Genomic DNA, 18,296 nt, shown 5'->3' on the forward strand with positions numbered 1-18,296 from the left:
GAGTCTGATTCAATATGATTGTATCTGATTTTGGGTTTCTTTGAAATAATAGGTGGGCCCATTATTCAGTGGTCTGAATTCCACTATGTCTATGGCGTTGTAATTACAATATCTATAGTAAGAGTATCCTATTCTTCCCTTAAAAAAAAAAAGATGAAAAATGTAGAATCAAGATTTTGACACCTTTCCCTCTCTCTCTCTCATTTGCCAGTTCCGCGTTATATACGCGCTTCGAGAAGAACAGTTGAATTTCCTACACAACTGGGCCCATCTAAATATTAATCAAACCCAGACTATATGATTAATCGAACGGACCATATTTCCTGGAATCTAAATTGTTGAACAGATGAAACCCATCTTTTTAGACCAGATTTTTCTAAATTAAGGTGAACAAATTGAGGTTGGATTCTATGATATCACCTACCCTACTACAAAACTTTGTGCTGATTCTCCAAGACCACAAAAAGGCAACTCAATTATAGACCTCTTTCTAACTTTTCACCATCAAATGGCCGAGCAAAGTCACCCCCCACCCCCTTTCTTAGAATCTCTCCTATATATACTACTCTTCAATTAAACAAAACAACTTCCAAACCTGAAACCTCTTTTGTTTCTATTTTTAGTTTCTCTTTTTCTTTAGCCATGGTTTCGAGTCCAAAGAACCTTCAAGCTATCTTGGGTGCTCCAGGGGTGAAGGGTAAAAGGGTCACTAACCTACCAAAAGATGGCTTAACAGATTTCATTGTGTCTATAATCTCTAAGAAACCAGAAGTAAAAGAACCATTCTATGTTCTTGATTTGGGAATTGTAGCAACTCTTATGGACAAATGGAACAAAAGCCTACCTAATGTTAGGCCCTTTTATGCTGTTAAGTGCAATCCTGAGCCCATGTTCCTCAGTGCACTCGCGGCTATTGGGGCTGGCTTCGATTGTGCTAGTCGAGCCGAAATCGAAGCCGTATTGGCACTTGGTGTATCGCCGGATAGAATTGTGTACGCTAATCCATGTAAAGCTGAGGCCCACATCAAGTACGCTTGCAGCACAGGTGTCAATCTCACTACCTATGATTCTCGAGATGAAGTCGAGAAGATTCGAAGGTGGCACCCCAAATGTGCTCTCTTACTTCGTCTTAAGGCCCCTGATGATGGTGATGCGAGATGTCCACTTGGACCTAAATATGGTGCGTTACCTGAAGAAGTTACGCCGCTTCTCCAAGCTGCTCATGCAGCTGGATTGACTGTGTCCGGCGTCTCATTCCACGTGGGCAGTGGGGCCACGCACTCGAGGTCCTACCGTGGTGCCATAGCAGCAGCCAAGACTGTATTCGACACAGCCACACGACTTGGTATGCCTCGCATGCATATAGTCAACATTGGTGGTGGATTTACTGTGAGCACAATATTTGATGATGCTGCAAGCACCATTAAAACCGCTCTGCAAACCTATTTTCCAAATAACCCGGGTTTAGTTGTTATGGCTGAACCGGGTCGGTTCTTCGCTGAGACGTCGTTCACACTAGCGACCAACATCATAGGGAGGCGTGTACGTGGAGATCTGCGGGAGTACTGGATTAATGACGGTGTCTATGGGTCAATGAATTGTATACTTTTTGACCATGCGACTTTACGTGCAACACCCTTGGCATGTTCATCAAACCGAGGTAACCCCACGTGTCGAGGAGTGAGGATGTACACGTCAACGGTGTTCGGACCCACATGTGATGCACTGGATACGGTCTTGACTGGTTACCAACTACCGGAACTACAGGTGAACGACTGGCTCGTGTTTCCAAACATGGGAGCTTACACTGCTGCTGCTGGATCCAACTTCAATGGGTTCAACACGTCAGCCATATCTACACACCTTGCCTGCTCTACCTCTACTCCCAGCTAACACGGGTGAGCTGAGAATGAAACTTTTCATTTGATTGGGGGGATTGGCAGTTGGCCCAGGTAGCTTTTTTTTTTTTATGTCTGTTTGTCTCTTGTAAGGGAGAAGTTCCTTCTTGGTGGACTACAATTAGAATGGAATAATATTTTTACTTTTTTGAATTATTATAATATATAAAAATATAGTTTTAGTAATTTTTGCATGACTCTTTAATTACTTTTAAATTTTATAAGGTACCACAGTATACACTTTAAGGACTTTTCCAACCACAAACAACGTTTGAGGATCATAGACTTGTGTTCTAGAGATTTGTAAAGGTTTTCAAGAAATTAAATGTCATCTCAAGTGTTTATCTGATGGAGAGAGTCTTAAACGTGCAAAGTAAAAAAACTACCAAGGATGAGTCCCAAATGTTGTATCCATCAATGGGGGGGTTGGCTTTTCTTTCTAAATATATGGAAGTATAAAGATAGCAAAACAGGACCATCTGGAAATGTTAATCAAGAAGAGAGTAATGGCCCATTATTATATTCAAATGTGAGGCCCACCTTCTACACCTATAAAATGGACGGTTATGATCAACTGACCAGTTCATTACTTTCTTATCTTTAATATAGGTACATATATTTCCACTAGTTCAAACAGATGGCATACCCTTCGACCACAGTCTTTACTTAGGGAGCAGATCCTTTGTTGTAATTCTTCTGTAGTGATTTCTTTATAATTTTGATTGATCACTTTTAAAAATCAATAACATCCAAATCCCTCTTATTTTGTGAGAACATATCATATTTTAAAGAAAAAAACCTTTTCAAAATCACCATAAAAGTTTTGAAAATCAACTGCCACTGAACTCTTGAATCTACATGCCGTGGATTTATTATTGTGTTGACGTGTCCTAAATCTTAACCGCTTAAAACCACTAAACAGAATTTTCAAATTAGAAATTTTCACTCGATTTGTACTCGGCTGATGTGTCAAGGACAGAACTGTTAATCTTTTCTTTTTGTATCCCGAAGAAAATTTTCATGATTTTGTGCCTTTGCCACGTTAGCTGAGTACAGACTGACTGAAAATTTTGCAAGTCAAGGCAATCACAAGTCATTATCGAAATCACCTAAAAGCCCTTGCCCTTGAACCTCAACCGAAAACCATGATTTATTTTATTTTATTTTTTTCAAAAAAGACTATGGCCTCAACCTCCAAGGTAACATAGTTTGAACCTCATCTTCCGGCTTCAAGATTCCATCTCCTTCAACCTCAAGAAAAAGATAAAATTTTGAAATCGTCCAGGCGAATGCTTTTTATAACAGATTGAATACCATCTATTTAAGATAAAGTTGAAATAGTATTTAAAAGTAGAAGAAAGATTTAACCTATAAACTGAAGTGCTTGAAGAAAATGGGTCATTTTTTGCTCATAGCTTAAGATCAGTTTGACATTCCATGAATGCATCAGTAATAAGAGAGAAAGTTCTCTCTCCTGCCCATGGTGAAAAAAAAGAGGAAATTTTTTTATCTAATCACCTTGTGACATTTAAAAACAAGATATGATGTTATGGAGTTGAAGAGGACGAAATTATAGGAACTTTTAAAATAATTTTAAAAAAATAGTTAATTTTCATTATTGAATTTTATTTTTAAATTTGGGTGTTCGGTAGTAGTAGTCCATTTTCAACACCTTGGATCAAGATCCAAAAATAATTTTTTTTCATATATATATTTTCATGAAATCTAGAAGGTTGTGAGTAAAAAAATCACTTGAAGAAAATGTCATTTTTAGGTGGACATGGGGTCAAGGGATTTTTTTTATTACAGGCCAAAGGGAAGGGTATGTAAGTCATTTTATTAGTATCTCAAAAAGCACATTAAGTTAGGGAGCATTGTAATAAGGTGTAGTGTGCTATATCTAAAAGATTGGGATCGGATTAGATATGGATAGAATTTATCTATATATGTCATGGATAGAGTATACCTAAAGTAGGATTTGTTTTTCGTATAAATCCTATTAGGATAATTGTAATCATCATCAAGATATAAATCTAATCCTACATTTTCAAATTATTAAGTTCTAATACCATGTGAAAATTTAAAATTAAATATATATTCTTTAATGATGTTTACATGAATCCTAAGAAGATTTACATAGAAAACAAATCCTGCTAAAATATATTCATAAGATAAGTTTTATCCATAAGATAACAAATTTAATCTAATCTCAATCTTTTAGATAGGCAAATCTTATTACTACATAATACACTTTATTACAATGCTCCAGAAACTAATACTCTAAAAGATTGAAAAAAGAAGTGGTATCATGATTTTAAAACTTGCCCAAGACCAAGACGTATTGCCCAACAACAAGACAGACGGGCAAGTCAATGTATTGAACAAAATTTGAAACCAACATTCATTTTTCTCAATTTTAAATGAGATGTGAAAGACAACTCAAACGTATCGGAAAACTTGTCCGAGATGAGACCTCAAAACGAGTTTTAAAACCATTGGGGGTACATCTAAATTACCAAAGTGTTATAAAGGGGTTTTGAATGAGATGGCTCAATTGTTGGGTAAACTTTAGCATATGATGATGTCACCAGCCTTGTAATGCAGTACGGACATAGATTTGGAGAATACAAGGTTTCGCATGACACAAACACACCATGTATGAGGTCAATAATTGTGTTCTAGAGTTAACACAACTTCACCTACACTTTCTTTAGTTAAATTAGTTAGCCAACACATTGACCTAGACCGGTTTGATGGGCCACCCAGTACGTTCGGTTATTCCTAATGATTTGATTTTGGTCACAAAGGGCATGATAATGGACCACGATGGATATACTTTTGTTAATAAGTAGCCCATCTTTATTCTCTAAAAGGCTTTTGATAAGATAGAATCATTATAACTGCCTGTTGTAATCCAAGGGCTCGCAGATACTTGGACAGTAGTTGCATGCTACTTGTATGTGCAGAGAATAAACCTAGTACAGCGACCAGGAATCCCAAAATATTCCAAATTAGCTTTTTATAAAGGGCAAAGTTAACAATTATAGAAGGTATATATGTCAAAATGCGTTTCTGCCTGCCACTACATTTACTCAATCACAGATATAAGATTCCAGGAATGAGTCATGTTTGTTCCCACCGACAATTTCATAAGAAATGGCTTAAAAGCTTTAAGCGACTTTCCAGACAAATGTATACTAACGGTTATTATTATGGGAATAAACAGTAAATCAGATTTTAAAGGCACTGATGTCGATCCGAGCAAATCATAATCAAAAAGAAAATAAGCTTTTGAGCAAGTTCCGATAACAACAGTTTAATACAAACAAACCAAGGTCTCAAAGATCATGATCAACAACATCATCAAAACTTTGTCCCAACAACTAGACAAATCATTATCTTCTACACCTAAGGCGAATAATATTTCTAATAGATATCGACAATTTCTCTAGTGAAGATTATCTTACAACTACCCTTTATCATACGATGGAAGATTTACTATCATGTTATAAGTTGATTTCAGCTCTTCCAAGAGTGACCTGGGAATTCATGGAATACTTAAAAAGGGGTCACATCACATCCTATGACCGTGTCTCGCCTTTTTTCTTTGTTTCTTTCACTAGTGATACCAATTTCCTTCGAATAAATCACACATGTATCTAAAAGAAGACATACATCCATCCAGTAGCATCAGATGGTAGGCCAGTCCTGCGTGCATTTGGGCTGCTAGTTCTAATATAATGCATGAGATAAGCAAATAAATCCAAGACCAAAAATATTGAAGATGAAAACAACAGCATCATAGACAGTAGAATGTTTAATTGTTGGAATTATATTTCAGTTCTAAAGCAGTAGCATCAAATTCAAACAGAATAAACACAGACAATCTTACCAAAATGGGTCCCTATAATTTTGCAGTTCAAATCCAAGACTAGAAACTAGAAACTTGAACACTCATGGAACAACCTTATCTTGCATAAGCATTAGAACGACGACCATAGCCCCTACCCGGGCTATCATAAGGAGAATAAGAACGAGACCTAGACCGATCTCTTCTTGATCTATCACCATAAGGGGAGCGTCTAGGAGAATAATCCCGGCTCCCTCGACGGGGTGAGCGCCTTGGAGACCTCCGATACCCATAGTCATCACGGCCATTACCACCACGGTACCTACCACGATCACCACGATAGCCTGCCACAATAATTATAATAATAAGATGATCAAAAATGGTTATGATAATAAAACAAGAACTAAAGATGAAGGGAATAAATTTTTTATTTAGATATACTAACCGGATTCCCTGGTGCTTTTCAATCCAAGATAGTGTCCAGGTGTAGGTGTTCTTGGGCGTTTCCTCCTTGACTGAAAGGTAACAAAAGCATCTCAATTCTCTCTATGTTTTTTCCTAAATGAAGTTCAGTTCAGGCAAAAAGTTGCAGGGTGTCATCATGGCCAATAATTAATTGAGAACAAAGAGTTGCAACACAGGGCAGCAATATTACATGGTCAGAAATTAAGACAAGAATGAGAATGAAAAGGGGAAAATAATGTCAAGAGAGACCCAAGGAACAAAACCCACCAGGAGGAAAATGATAAAAGTATTTTTTTTTTTTTTTTAAACAAATATAAATCTCAAAAACATTTGCAAGCACATATGACTAGTAGCACCATCAAATGAATGCCAGGTGTGAGGTACCATAAATCCCCGACTAGACAGAGTTGTTGGTAATGTCCGTTGATTAGTTGAGAGTTGAATGTGAATCCTGAGGTTGTTTAGTTGGGCAATATTGATAAGTTTAGTTGATCATGAGAAAAGCTGTTAAGCTGGCCATTGATCAAGCTGTGTGACTTAAGTTGAAATGGATGAACTCATCATCTTTGATTGCTGCCAACATAACTGATGCAATGCCTTCTGAATATAACCAAAAACCTCCAAGTCAAAATAAAAGAATAACCAATCAAAAGCCCTTTGCCTCATCAACTCTGGGACAAGAATTACCTTCTCCACGGTAATGTACCGGCCTTCTAGAACTGACTGGTTGAGATATTTGACACAACGTTCAGCACCGTCAACCGTGTCCATGGTCACAAAAGCAAAACCCCGGGAGATGCGTGACCGAGGCTCCACAACCAGACGGCATGATACAACCTAACCAAAGAGGGGAAAACCATTAACATTAACATAGCAACTACAAACCACCAACTATGGGCCACACGCTAACCTTTCCCTCCTTTGATAAATGGTTCTCAAGGTCCCTTTCTGTGACTCTAGTGGATAGGCCAGTCACGTAAAGTGTATTCCCAGGATTTGTAGCATCCTCCCTGCATAACATCCCAGAGATCAGAGAGTATGTTTATTTAGATTAATTTAGACATAGCAACTTCAGAGATGAAACAAACCTGCCACGACTTCGGGATCTAGATCGAGATCGGGACCACTCCCTGGCTCTGGACCTAGATCTCGATCTGGTCCTGGATCTAGACCTCGAACGTGCTCTAGGGGAACGTACTCTAGGGGAAGGAGATCGTGAATACCTAGTCCATTCAGTACAATATAAGGTTAAGGATCTACGCAAAAAAATATGAAAGTGAAAAGGGACAAACCAAGAATGTCAAACAGATATTTCGTATTTTAAATTCAAGGGGTAAAAATTTGCATCTTTCTCTGTACATAGAAATCAACGTGTTTACTTGGGTAGGAAAAAACACCAAGTCCAAGCTACTCGTTCACAATTCCATCACAACATCTAAATTACATATATAATCTTCACAACTTTTTAATCATTATAAAAAGTACTTTATGATGCTTTTAATCTGATATAAGATATTGCTAGAAATGACAATGAATGAATAAGATATTGGTAATACCCAGTCACTCATAATCCGCAGACAAATGAGTAAGCATTCCACGATGCATAACATTACTGAATACCTAAACCTTGAACCAAATATTCCTACAAGCCCAACAGATCATGTTGAATATCCACCACTAACATCCACACGCACACACTAACTGAAATGTGAGCAAGTTTATACTTAACTGAAATCTTTAGTTCCAGTTGCACAAGAAATGATGCGGAATTTACTGCTAAGATTTCTCCAAAGAAACCTCTACTCACAAAAGAACCAGTCATCTTCTCTAAATAATACAAATCCCCAGGCATTGACCAATTGTCTTGGACCACCTTCAACCTTTCTATTCTCTGGATTAATCTTTCTACACTACTGATATTTTTTTTTTAATCCCTCAGAAGCAGAACATACAGTGGCTTTGAATTTCATGTTTCAAAGACTGAATCTTATTTTCCTTACAACTCACTAGTTCATTTTCTTCTACACTATTTTAATTTGAAATACAAGCCCTTTCACCAGATTGAATCCTGTAAATATCATCTCCACAAGACTCTCCAAAACATTGAAACAAAAAACCTTTGCATACGATCTGCATGAGGGCAAAAAAGATAATACACAAACAAGGGCATGCATGCACATGAACTCGTGAGTTGATTCCAAAATCTTCAGTAAGCTTTAAGAGGATGAAGATATGATTAGTATTCTTGCTAGAACCCAGGAAGGAATTGAATTCTACACATGAAAATGATCCATATATGTTGTCCATAAAAAAAAAAAAACACTTTATTGTCACCAAATTTCACGACTTAATGAAATCGCATTCAAATCATCTTTTCTCCTTCATTGATTAAACCACGATGTAATTGCAATCTTTTCAATAAATCTCAACTTTCATAAACTTTGCGATTAAATCGGATAAAACGAAAAAAGGAGTTGTAGGCATCAAAATTTTATGAAGGTCCTTACGAATTTTGAAAATCAAAACGAAGTCCTTAAAAACCATAAATAGGACCCCACATTCAAATTAGGCTATTGACAAGAAACAAGTCTCTTAAAACTAGGGTTGGGCTTTCGAAGATAAAGCCCATGATCCAGAGAAAATCCAAGTGATACACAATAAAGGGCCCTACACTCAAATAAATGAGTTTGAGCCCACCAACAATCCATAAAATCCTTAAAATAGGATTTTGACGAGTTTAGCCCTTAAACAAATCAATGAAAACTTTTTAAGTTGGGGCATAATTGAAAAGTTAAATTTACTTTTAAGTCTATAAATACCAAATCCACCCTCATTTCGAGGGGGATTGGAATCACTTTCTCTCAGAAGATATAATGGAACCACAAGCCTTCCTCCAGAGACGAGGCAAAGTTCTTCAAGAGAGACTTGGATTCTGATTCAAGAGAAGATCAAACTCAAAAACCTTTCTTTAAAAGTCAAGAAGTCATTCTCAACAGATAAAACGTGAAATTTGAAGAGAAAAAAATCTACATAAGCCTCAATAGAAGATTAAACTCAAAAACCCTTCTTCAGAAGCTAAAAAATCATTTTCAACCGATAAAACGCAAAGCTAGGAAAGAAGAAAATCTACGTACGCCTCTACAGAAGATCAAGCTCAAAAAGGCCTTGTACATCAGAAGCTAAGAAAACATTTTCAAACGATAAAATGCAAAGCCCAGAGAAAAGAAAATCTATAGAAATCTTTATAAAAAATCAAGCCTAAAGTCCATCAGAAGCCAATAAATAATTCTCAAAAGATAAAACGCGAAGTCCGAAGAGAAGAAAATCTACAGAAGATCAAGCACAAACAAAACCACTGTCAAGCAACATTTTCAGGTGATCATGTGTAGAGCCCGAAGATCATAAAACTACATATATTTTCATCAAAATCAATAAAATCATTTACGATCTTATTTCACGAATATCGAGGTAGATTTTGTGAAATTTTTTGCCTACAAGAGCATTTCGGTATTATTTAAGTAATATGGGGTACATTGGCCTAGATAAAAGTTCTGCCTTCCCAAATCCAATACCAGATGATGCACTAGGAAGTGAATATGGCATTGAAAAAGATGATGTTTGCAATTTTACCGATGAAGCATTAATGAATGAGGATGCAAATGAGAATGACATCGACTTTGATGACTTTTAATAGGTTGATGAATCGTAACTTGGATCCAGGATTACGGTCTTTTTTATCTTTTGAACAATAGAAAGTTAGAAACATTAAATGTGTTGTAGACCTTAGGACACTTTTTGCAAATGCATTAATGATATTTGATATGGGATTTGGTGATTTATTATTGTAGTTTAACATGTGATTTGATGATATAATAAGAGAACACCACCAATAGGAACAATTAAATCACCCCAATCATGATCAATTTTTTTGGATTTTTTGAACTTTTCCTTTGGTAACTTATTCTCAAACCGCAACTTGCTGAATACGGGCACCAGATCACCAATAGATGAAGAAACTCATAATTTTAATTTATAAGACCTCATTTCAATCCATTGTCTTTAACTCGCCCCAATCCCTTGTAGAAAATCTTAGAATTTTTTATTATCAAAAACTCTCATAATAATCTACTGAAAAAATCCAAACTTGTTCTTTAGGTTTGAAGATTAAAGTAGATTAATCTTAAAGGTTGAAAGAGAAGGCAAAAATATTTTAATCAAGGGGTTAAAGAAGACTTATTTTGAGACGAGATATCAAAGGGTTTTTAATTTCAAGTTAACGACAAGGCTATTCAAGTCATTTTGTAGTAAGTTTATTAGAGACGACCATGGTCAAGTGGGGAGTTTTGGTGAATATTTGAGATACCCTATGTTTTTAGATTTGTGACATTTTCCCCTTGACTTAGGTCTTCTCTCATGGACTATGGGGTCTAAATGCCATTTTCAATAACAAAAAACCTTAGATTTTCTTCCTCAAAACCAGTCATCTTCAAGGTTTTTAACCATACCGATTAATTATAGTTTGCCCCTGCAACAAGAAAATCTTGGTTTGGCCTCTGCAAGTACACAGCACACCTTGGATTCCATGCAAAACTATAACAAGCTCTAAAACAGCCCAAACAGGAATTTTTCCAAACGAAAATGGGAGAAAGAACATGGAAGTTGAAGGTTCAAAAAGTGATGGTTAGAACAAAAGGGGCATGGACAGGATATGATTGCAATTGAATTAATAGAAAATGACTTGAACACAATTGAATGGAAGAGTATGATTCATTCGACTAATCATACATTGTAAGGATAAGCCTTTGAATTCTTGTTGGATTGGTTTTGGATCAACCTCAATCCAAGATGAATCCCATCCACTAATGGCCTTACTGATTGAATCACCATTCATATAAAAAACTTTTTTTTTTTTTGTTGTCATGATCCACATTATACTCTACCCTAAGGCAGGGAAAACAAACAAATGAACCAGCTTGAATCCTTTAAGAACTTGAAAGAAAATCTTCCCAAAAAAAGTATACCATCCGGAAAGAACATATCTTTCCCATCCCCAAACTTAAAACATAATGATGATTAACTCCTATAATTCATGTTGCCAACCCAATATTTGGGATAAAATGTAGATTATGAACTCTTCCAAACATCACCTTCCATCCCAATTACTGAAATTCTTTAAAAAAATAATAATAATAACGACTTTCAGGAAAAGGGTTTGATATCAAAATAACGACTTTAACGAAGTTTGGGTAAACTTCTAACATCTGACACACAGACTATAAATTTTAATAATTCTCGATACATGCAGATCAATAAGACGTTGAAACAGATGCAAAAAAAAAAAATTGTTCAGAACCAAAACCCTAATAAGTTTCAACTAGATGTGAAGGTCAGAAGTGTGAATCTAAATATATTTATAAAAAAAAAAACAATAACAAAAGAAAATGGGAAGACGCAGGTTTGATTTAGGTTACCTTTTACGAGGGGAATCGGCCTGCAAAAAAGAAAAATCGAATACAAATAAAAGATCAAGTAAGGTTCAAAAGTAAAGATTTGAGGCTAAACAAACAAATAAAGGGAGAAAAAAGAGAGAGCTTGCCATTTTTCAGAGGTACAGAGATAAGAACCCTAGAGGACGCGAACGGAGGCTAGGGTTTTGCAACAGTGAGCGAAAAGAGTGCTCTGCACTTGGACGATTGGGATCTTTGTACTGCCAGCGATCCCCTTTGAAGGGGCGATTGCCTTTATTAAAGGAGTACAGTACTACCGTTAGAATCCTCCCTTGCCAAATTACGTAGCAACGTCATCCGTATGTTGGAACGGTTCACGAGATACTACTTACAAAGATCGATGAAAATCTAAGGTGCTTATTGTGGGACGACGTTACACATTTCATTTTTAGAGTCCAACAACTAGCCTTACCATTATATTGAGGATACAAAGCTTTAATAAGCCTCATCTACCATAAAAAAAGACTTCGAGATGCCTAACAAAAATCCTTTATCACAAACTCGAAGACTTATTTACGCATCTCGATGTCCTTTTTGACAATGGATGGGCCTAGTAACGCCTTTTTCTCACTATTATTGAAAGGGAAGGGTTTCTGTAATATTTACTACTTGAAAAACCCACAAAACTCTATCCATGGATGGGTCAACCCTAAAGATCAGGTTGAATCCTAATCCGACCGTAAAACCCTAACAAACCTTATTTGGATTAACCCTAGGCTAGGTCAATCTGGACTTGAGTTTCGAGCTTAACCAAACCTATTTTTAAAACAACATTGTTGATTAAAATTGTATGGGAACAATACTTCATTCCCGACTTGTATCTTGATGAAGATACTCCCGTTGATCTTTGTAAAATGTTCAAAAATTGAAAATGATTTCTCATATCAAGACCCTCCGAGGTTCAAGTTTGCAAAAATTAAATAGTGAAATTGAAAATATGTCCAAAGTCCTTTGCTTTAGTGCAATTGCCAAATTCACGAAAAATTATGAAATCTTTCTGATAATCTTGCAATTTCTTCCATTTGAAAATTTCATAATCTTATTAATTATTATTTCGTGTATAGCTAGGTTTCTTACACTTTCAGTTGATTTTTAATGCATCTTTCTTAAACTCAATATTTAAAGAATCCTATGAGGATCTTGGATCTTAATCAAACTCATGGGGGTTAAAAATCCCACTCATTATCTTAAAATACGTGATTTACTACTAAACTAAACCTTAATCTTAGTCGAGTTCCCTCAGTTACTATCTCTCTTACCTGTCGATTTGTTTCTCCTACTCGATTGAGTTGACACGTGGAACTTCTCAACATGGTTTACTCATGCATGCAATAGTGGACGAATGTTTTATCGTTGGTCCATGTACTTATGTGTAATTATTCACCTACAAAAATATGTTTATGAAAAATTGTATAAAAAAAAAAAGGTTGCTTTTGTTATTTACTATTTAAAAGATAATAATTTTACAAAAATCACCAACAACATTTAAAACATTGGCGAATTCAATGACTTCCGAAATCACTTGACAATCCAACATTTTGGCTTCCCAAAATTCTAACTCACCTAAAATAACATTTTTCTAATTGAAGTATTCATGACTCTTATAACACCAAATTAATCCTTGGGGCTCGAGCAATCCCCCTCACCTAGACGCACTAAGTAATTTATGAGATAAAACTCTTAGGGTAATTTTCGAAATCATTGGATAATCCAACAATTTATGCAGAGATAGTATAGATGAGAAGCTAAAAAGTTGGATACTCCAAAGATTTCGAAAAATGTTGGACTTTCCAACATTTTAAACGTCTTTTGATTATTTTTGAAAAAAAAAAGATTGTTTTAGTAATAATCATTGAATTCAACGTTGTTTGGATGATTTTTTACTATATTTTCATTATTTCCTTCAAGTTTTTTAGACTCGGCTTCATAATAAGATCATATTTGTTATAACTTATCATTCATCGAAAATGTGGGTTTGTGCTCTTGTTCTATTGGAGGAATGTTTACCCAAAGTTTTGTTCATGATAACAAATTTATTTGCTAGAAGAAAAAAAAAAAAAACTATTAGAAAATATGTGAACCAATAAAATTCATTTCTTCCACAGCCAAAATTCCACCATCAAATAAAATTCTCAAAAACGATAATATTTCAATTATCTTTCGGCCAAAGCAACAAAAAATACAATATTAATACAAGTAAAAAAAATGAATCTTGTATCATCATTTCTCATACCATCATATGATCTTCATGGGGTGCATAATTCCCATTTGATGACATAGACCAATAAGGTGCCTTCTCGTGGCCACTAAAGCAAGGCAACAAATAATCAAAAGGGATACATGTCTTGTCCTCAAGGTTAGAGGAACCATTCAGTGATAGAGAATTTCACCTGCGACACCCATTTCACACTTCAGCTGACTCCTTAAGGGGACTCAACCTAAACAAGACGTGTAAGTACTTGGCTTAGAATGATTGAGAGCGTAATTGGTAAATGAAAGATTTCAAAATTAGAAAAAAAGAATAAGATTGGATCTAAAGTGAAAGGTTTTCTAAGATCTACAATATCCTAACATGAAAAAAAAACCTATGATTCATCACAAAATCAATAAGATAAAGATGGAAAGATTTTAATCGAAAGGAGATTGGGCTACACATGCAAGATTTTCACAGAGAAAGGTTATCAGCATAAGAAAATCTCTATAAATACTATTTTCAATACATATGAAAATATATATTTTTTCTCATGTTTCAATTTAATGATTTTAATATTTTTATTAATTTGATCGTCGAGGGATCTTGAAATAAGAAATCTTCTGCGATTAATTTGAAATTTTTTGTAAAAACATGATAGAGATCAACCTCGAGATGGTGACCAAATGAAAAAAAAATCCATTTTTGAAAAAAAAATTAATAATAAAAAGAAATCTAGGTCCCTGCAAGGTGAAGGACGTCAAGTTAGCATTTTCATTAATTTTTAGTCATTCTAAATTGACTCGAAAAGACACTCACTGTCGTGGTAATGTGCGCAGAACATGGATTCTTTTTGGTGAGATGCAAATAAACTTGGTGAGTGTCCAGTGAGTTTCTTTTTGAGTCAAGTTAGCATTTTTTTTAGTGTTAGAAAACTTGACCAGTCATAATGAAGGGTAAGAATGTAAAATCAATGGCCTTGGTAATGATTGACAATAATTTTCTAATACCAATCGAAGTTTGATGCACAGCATCAGACCTATTAATCAAGGGTTTTGTTATATGGAAGGAAAAACAAAGTTTCCTAGAGATCAATTTTCCTCGAGATTCATTTCGTTGGACATTTTTTGGAACATCGTTCCATCCCATCCGTTTGTTTGATAGAGAGCCCCAAACGTAATGTTTTCCTCAACTAAACCGGTAAAACCACCTCAGTTAAGTACACCACTAATGCTGGAGTGACATTAGATTTAGTGTGATTTTTACATTCCTGACGTGGGGGTGCGCACATAACCGTAGATGCTGTTAATTCGTATCGCGAGGAAACATAATCTACGGTTATGTGCGCACCTCCACGCTACTTCTACAAGAGAGATCCCGCGCGTTAGCTTAACAGCATTTCCTGCAATTCGGACAGAAGAAATCAAAGAGATCCCGCGCGTAGCCTTGATACCATTTTCTCCAAGTTCGGATAACAAGAGAAAGATTGAGTGTGTGTGTGTGTGTGTGTGTGTCTGAGAGTTAGAGAGAAGTTGTTCTACTTCATCTCCATGGAAACCCTAACTGCATCTGCATCTTCGTCTTCGCCTATCTCGATTTTCTTACCAAAGAAGAATCTTTCTGCAAGACCTCTCCGATTCCTAATCTTCTCCAAAAGTACAATATTTTTTTTTCTCTCATATCTGTTCGTCTTTCTATAATTTTTCTCACAAAATCTTTTTTATTTTTATTTTTATTTTTTATTATGTGGGTTAGATAACGAGAACGAAGCAGATCTCCGATCCGAATCGGACAACACGAACATCGTTCCTCTTCTGAACGATCGCTTCTCCCTTTCCCCTCTTTCAAAGGTATTTGTTCTGTTCTAATTCAATAAATTCTGAATTTGTTTATTTATATATATATTTGTAATATTTCTCTTGTTTGTTTGTTTATAAAATTTGGGGATTTAGGGTTTATGTTTGTAGAATGTTTTTGTCCTATAAGGATGTGGCCATGGGTTTGGCTGTAAGTGCTGCAGTTGGTAAAGGTTGGACGACTGGTTCTGGAATGGAAGGCCCCTCCATTCCTGTTGACACCGGAACCGAAAAGATATCAACCTTTCCATGGTCTCTCTTCACCAAATCTCCTCGTAGAAGAATGCTCGTTGCCTTCACTTGTAATATCTGCGGACAGAGGACCACCCGTGCGATCAATCCTCACGCTTACAATGATGGTACCGTCTTCGTTCAGGTACAATCGTTCATCAACCCTTAAATGCAGTTTATATATCTCATTATCTTTTTCTATTTCATTTTTGTTAGTGTTTCTGAATTCTGGTTTAATGTTCAATTTTTTTTCGTGATCATAGTGTTGCCGATGCAACGTGTTCCATAAGTTGGTAGATAATCTAAACTTGTTTCACGAGATGAAGTGCTATGTTCTCCCTAGTTTCAATTACATCGATCCAAAAGGGGGTGTCAGCTTCAAGTATCTAGACATGGATGGTGATGACGACGACGACGACAATGTCTTGCCTATCTTATGAGGTGGAAGGATGGTTTCATATGGTTTGTACATTTATGGTCTTGCGTCAATCCATTGGAAACTTTGTTTTGTTTGCCATTGTATATATTGCTTGGTAAATGTTCTATGTTGGACTTCATGGTCAAGAAGTTAAAGTATTGGATAGATCTAAGTTTGCTCTTGTAAGATAGTAAGATTATTTGAGATATGTTGTGGAGAACACATTATTAGCTGGTATATATAATGAAAAACATGGGAAAAAATGGTTGGCTATATTTACATGAAGACTTCTGTCATTGTTTTCGAAGTGATTGTTTCGTGTTTTTTTGGTCCTCAACTTCTAATGTTTAATTTGTTCTAGTTTTTTAGATTGCCATTGAGTGAGCTTATAAGGCTTAAAATCTCTTCTTCATGCCAATGTTCCGGAAGAAAAATTACTCATAGATATTAGTGGATTACTAATGCTAAATGTTTTTGGGAGAAAGCTGTATGGATTTTCTGTTTGAATCTATAAGTGTGTGGGTTCTACTTTGTAGTTGCATTTCTCGCCATTGCTTTCACTTGCTTCCATGTGTACTTGGTGAGATGAATGCATGAATCTTGGGAAATACAGGTGTTTAATTGGGTATGATATCTAAAGAAGGGTGTGTGATTCAACCCAGTTATATTTCGCTCATGTGAGAATTTTCTCAAGATTTTTTATAGACTTTTTTTGTGTGTGTGTGCATGACAGTGAAACATATAGGAGTGAATGTTAGTATAGTGCAACATGTGTAGTGCAATTACATCTACTTTTTTTTTTTTGTTGATAAGTACATCGACTTCCTTCAAGGAATGTATTTTCCTTTGTGGTTATTTTACCGTATTCATAGTTTCATCCATAGCTCACACACAGGAGACCTCAGGAAGTTATTGAAACCATTACCCTCCGAATTGATTCCTCAATCATATTTTTTACTATACAAGCCTGCCTTTCTCTGCTTCACCTAAACAGTTGCAATTACTTCTGAAATTTTGAGTATGCCTGACGATTCCAAAGTTCATCATATTGCAATCTAACCTAACCTCACCTCGTACACCCGTTCTCCACAATTTTGGGAGTTGATAAATTGGTATTTGGACAGCAACCAACTAATAATTGGACACCATAACTCAAGCTTTCTTGCGTCAAATTCCAAGCCATAGTGGTGAAGAAATTCACCCTATACTTGCATGTTAGGATTTACTATGGCACCCATTTGCACATGACACCTTACATTCCTGTCTCACTTGATTTTGGAGACCATCTAGCAATTGTTACAATTAAAATTCCCCAATTACCGATATAACAGATTTTGTGGAGTTGGATAGGGTCTTTGTTGATGATTCTTTAAGGGTGATTTTGTCTTCCAGATAAAACAATTCTATGGCTGTTTGGTCTTCATGGCATCAAAGTTTCATGGGAATGAGGATAAGAGGAGTTTTAGAGGATTTCGAGGGAAGAATTTTGATCGAGTTTTGCCTCTTTGTTTCCTGTTTCCCCTTTTATCAATATATTATACTATTCAAAAAAGAAAAAATTTGATCGAGTTTTAGGCTAAGGGGTCATAAATATGTAGGTCCCCTGTATCTCAACATCTTTGACTCAGGTTAAGAAGGCAATGTCAAAAGTGGACATGGCGATGGAGTAGTTTGGGCTTTACAAAGCCTACCATCAAGTCAACTGGTCAAATGCCGAATAACTTGTTAGCGCTTCGGCCTGGTAGGTTAAGCATTAGGTAGTAGGGTCACGCCCCAAAATCCTAACATGTGTCCCCATGGTTAAGTGTTAGAATCCACTCTCTCACCCCTTGAGATTCTAACACTTAATCATGGGGATGAATGTTAGAATTTTGGGGCGT

At 35.8% G+C, this 18,296-nt stretch overlaps 3 protein-coding genes across 3 annotated transcripts; 2 read left to right on the forward strand and 1 right to left on the reverse strand.

The window, feature by feature from the left end:
- Positions 1 to 570: 570 nt before the first annotated feature.
- LOC147408658 (ornithine decarboxylase-like) lies at positions 571 to 2,092 on the forward strand. Its single transcript, XM_086458891.1, has one exon. It carries the CDS (start codon positions 643 to 645, stop codon positions 1,891 to 1,893), a length of 1,251 nt encoding a protein of 416 aa, XP_086315017.1. The 5' UTR covers positions 571 to 642; the 3' UTR covers positions 1,894 to 2,092.
- A 3,610-nt stretch (positions 2,093 to 5,702) lies between these two features.
- LOC147408659 (RNA-binding (RRM/RBD/RNP motifs) family protein) lies at positions 5,703 to 11,946 on the reverse strand. Its single transcript, XM_086420412.1, has 7 exons — positions 11,810 to 11,946; positions 11,685 to 11,704; positions 7,302 to 7,436; positions 7,124 to 7,223; positions 6,901 to 7,050; positions 6,194 to 6,263; positions 5,703 to 6,092 (listed from the first exon to the last, which is right to left on the reverse strand). The coding sequence occupies exons 1-7, from the start codon at positions 11,810 to 11,812 to the stop codon at positions 5,866 to 5,868; spliced, it is 705 nt and encodes a 234-aa protein (XP_086276538.1). The 5' UTR covers positions 11,813 to 11,946; the 3' UTR covers positions 5,703 to 5,865.
- Positions 11,947 to 15,293: 3,347 nt separating this feature from the next.
- On the forward strand, positions 15,294 to 16,701 carry LOC147408660 (uncharacterized). Its single transcript, XM_086420436.1, has 4 exons — positions 15,294 to 15,567; positions 15,667 to 15,761; positions 15,898 to 16,143; positions 16,262 to 16,701. Exons 1-4 carry the CDS (start codon positions 15,462 to 15,464, stop codon positions 16,436 to 16,438), a joined length of 624 nt encoding a protein of 207 aa, XP_086276562.1. The 5' UTR covers positions 15,294 to 15,461; the 3' UTR covers positions 16,439 to 16,701.
- Positions 16,702 to 18,296: the final 1,595 nt, after the last annotated feature.

The sequence above is a fragment of the Akebia trifoliata genome, chromosome 2 (genome assembly GCF_017979445.1).
Source record: "Akebia trifoliata isolate Shusen 1 chromosome 2, ASM1797944v1, whole genome shotgun sequence".
Taxonomy (NCBI): domain Eukaryota; kingdom Viridiplantae; phylum Streptophyta; class Magnoliopsida; order Ranunculales; family Lardizabalaceae; genus Akebia; species Akebia trifoliata.

Coding starts and splice junctions, on each gene's coding strand:
- LOC147408660 (XM_086420436.1), top strand. CDS start 15,462: ATGGAAACCCTAACTGCATCTGCATCTTCGTCTTCGCCTATCTCGATT. Junction 15,568..15,666: donor ATTCCTAATCTTCTCCAAAA/GTACAATATTTT, acceptor TATGTGGGTTAG/ATAACGAGAACGAAGCAGAT. Junction 15,762..15,897: donor CCCTTTCCCCTCTTTCAAAG/GTATTTGTTCTG, acceptor TTGTCCTATAAG/GATGTGGCCATGGGTTTGGC.
- LOC147408659 (XM_086420412.1), bottom strand. Junction 7,051..7,123: donor ATTTATCAAAGGAGGGAAAG/GTTAGCGTGTGG, acceptor CTCTTTGGTTAG/GTTGTATCATGCCGTCTGGT. Junction 6,264..6,900: donor GGTACATTACCGTGGAGAAG/GTAATTCTTGTC, acceptor GTTACCTTTCAG/TCAAGGAGGAAACGCCCAAG.
- LOC147408658 (XM_086458891.1), top strand. CDS start 643: ATGGTTTCGAGTCCAAAGAACCTTCAAGCTATCTTGGGTGCTCCAGGG.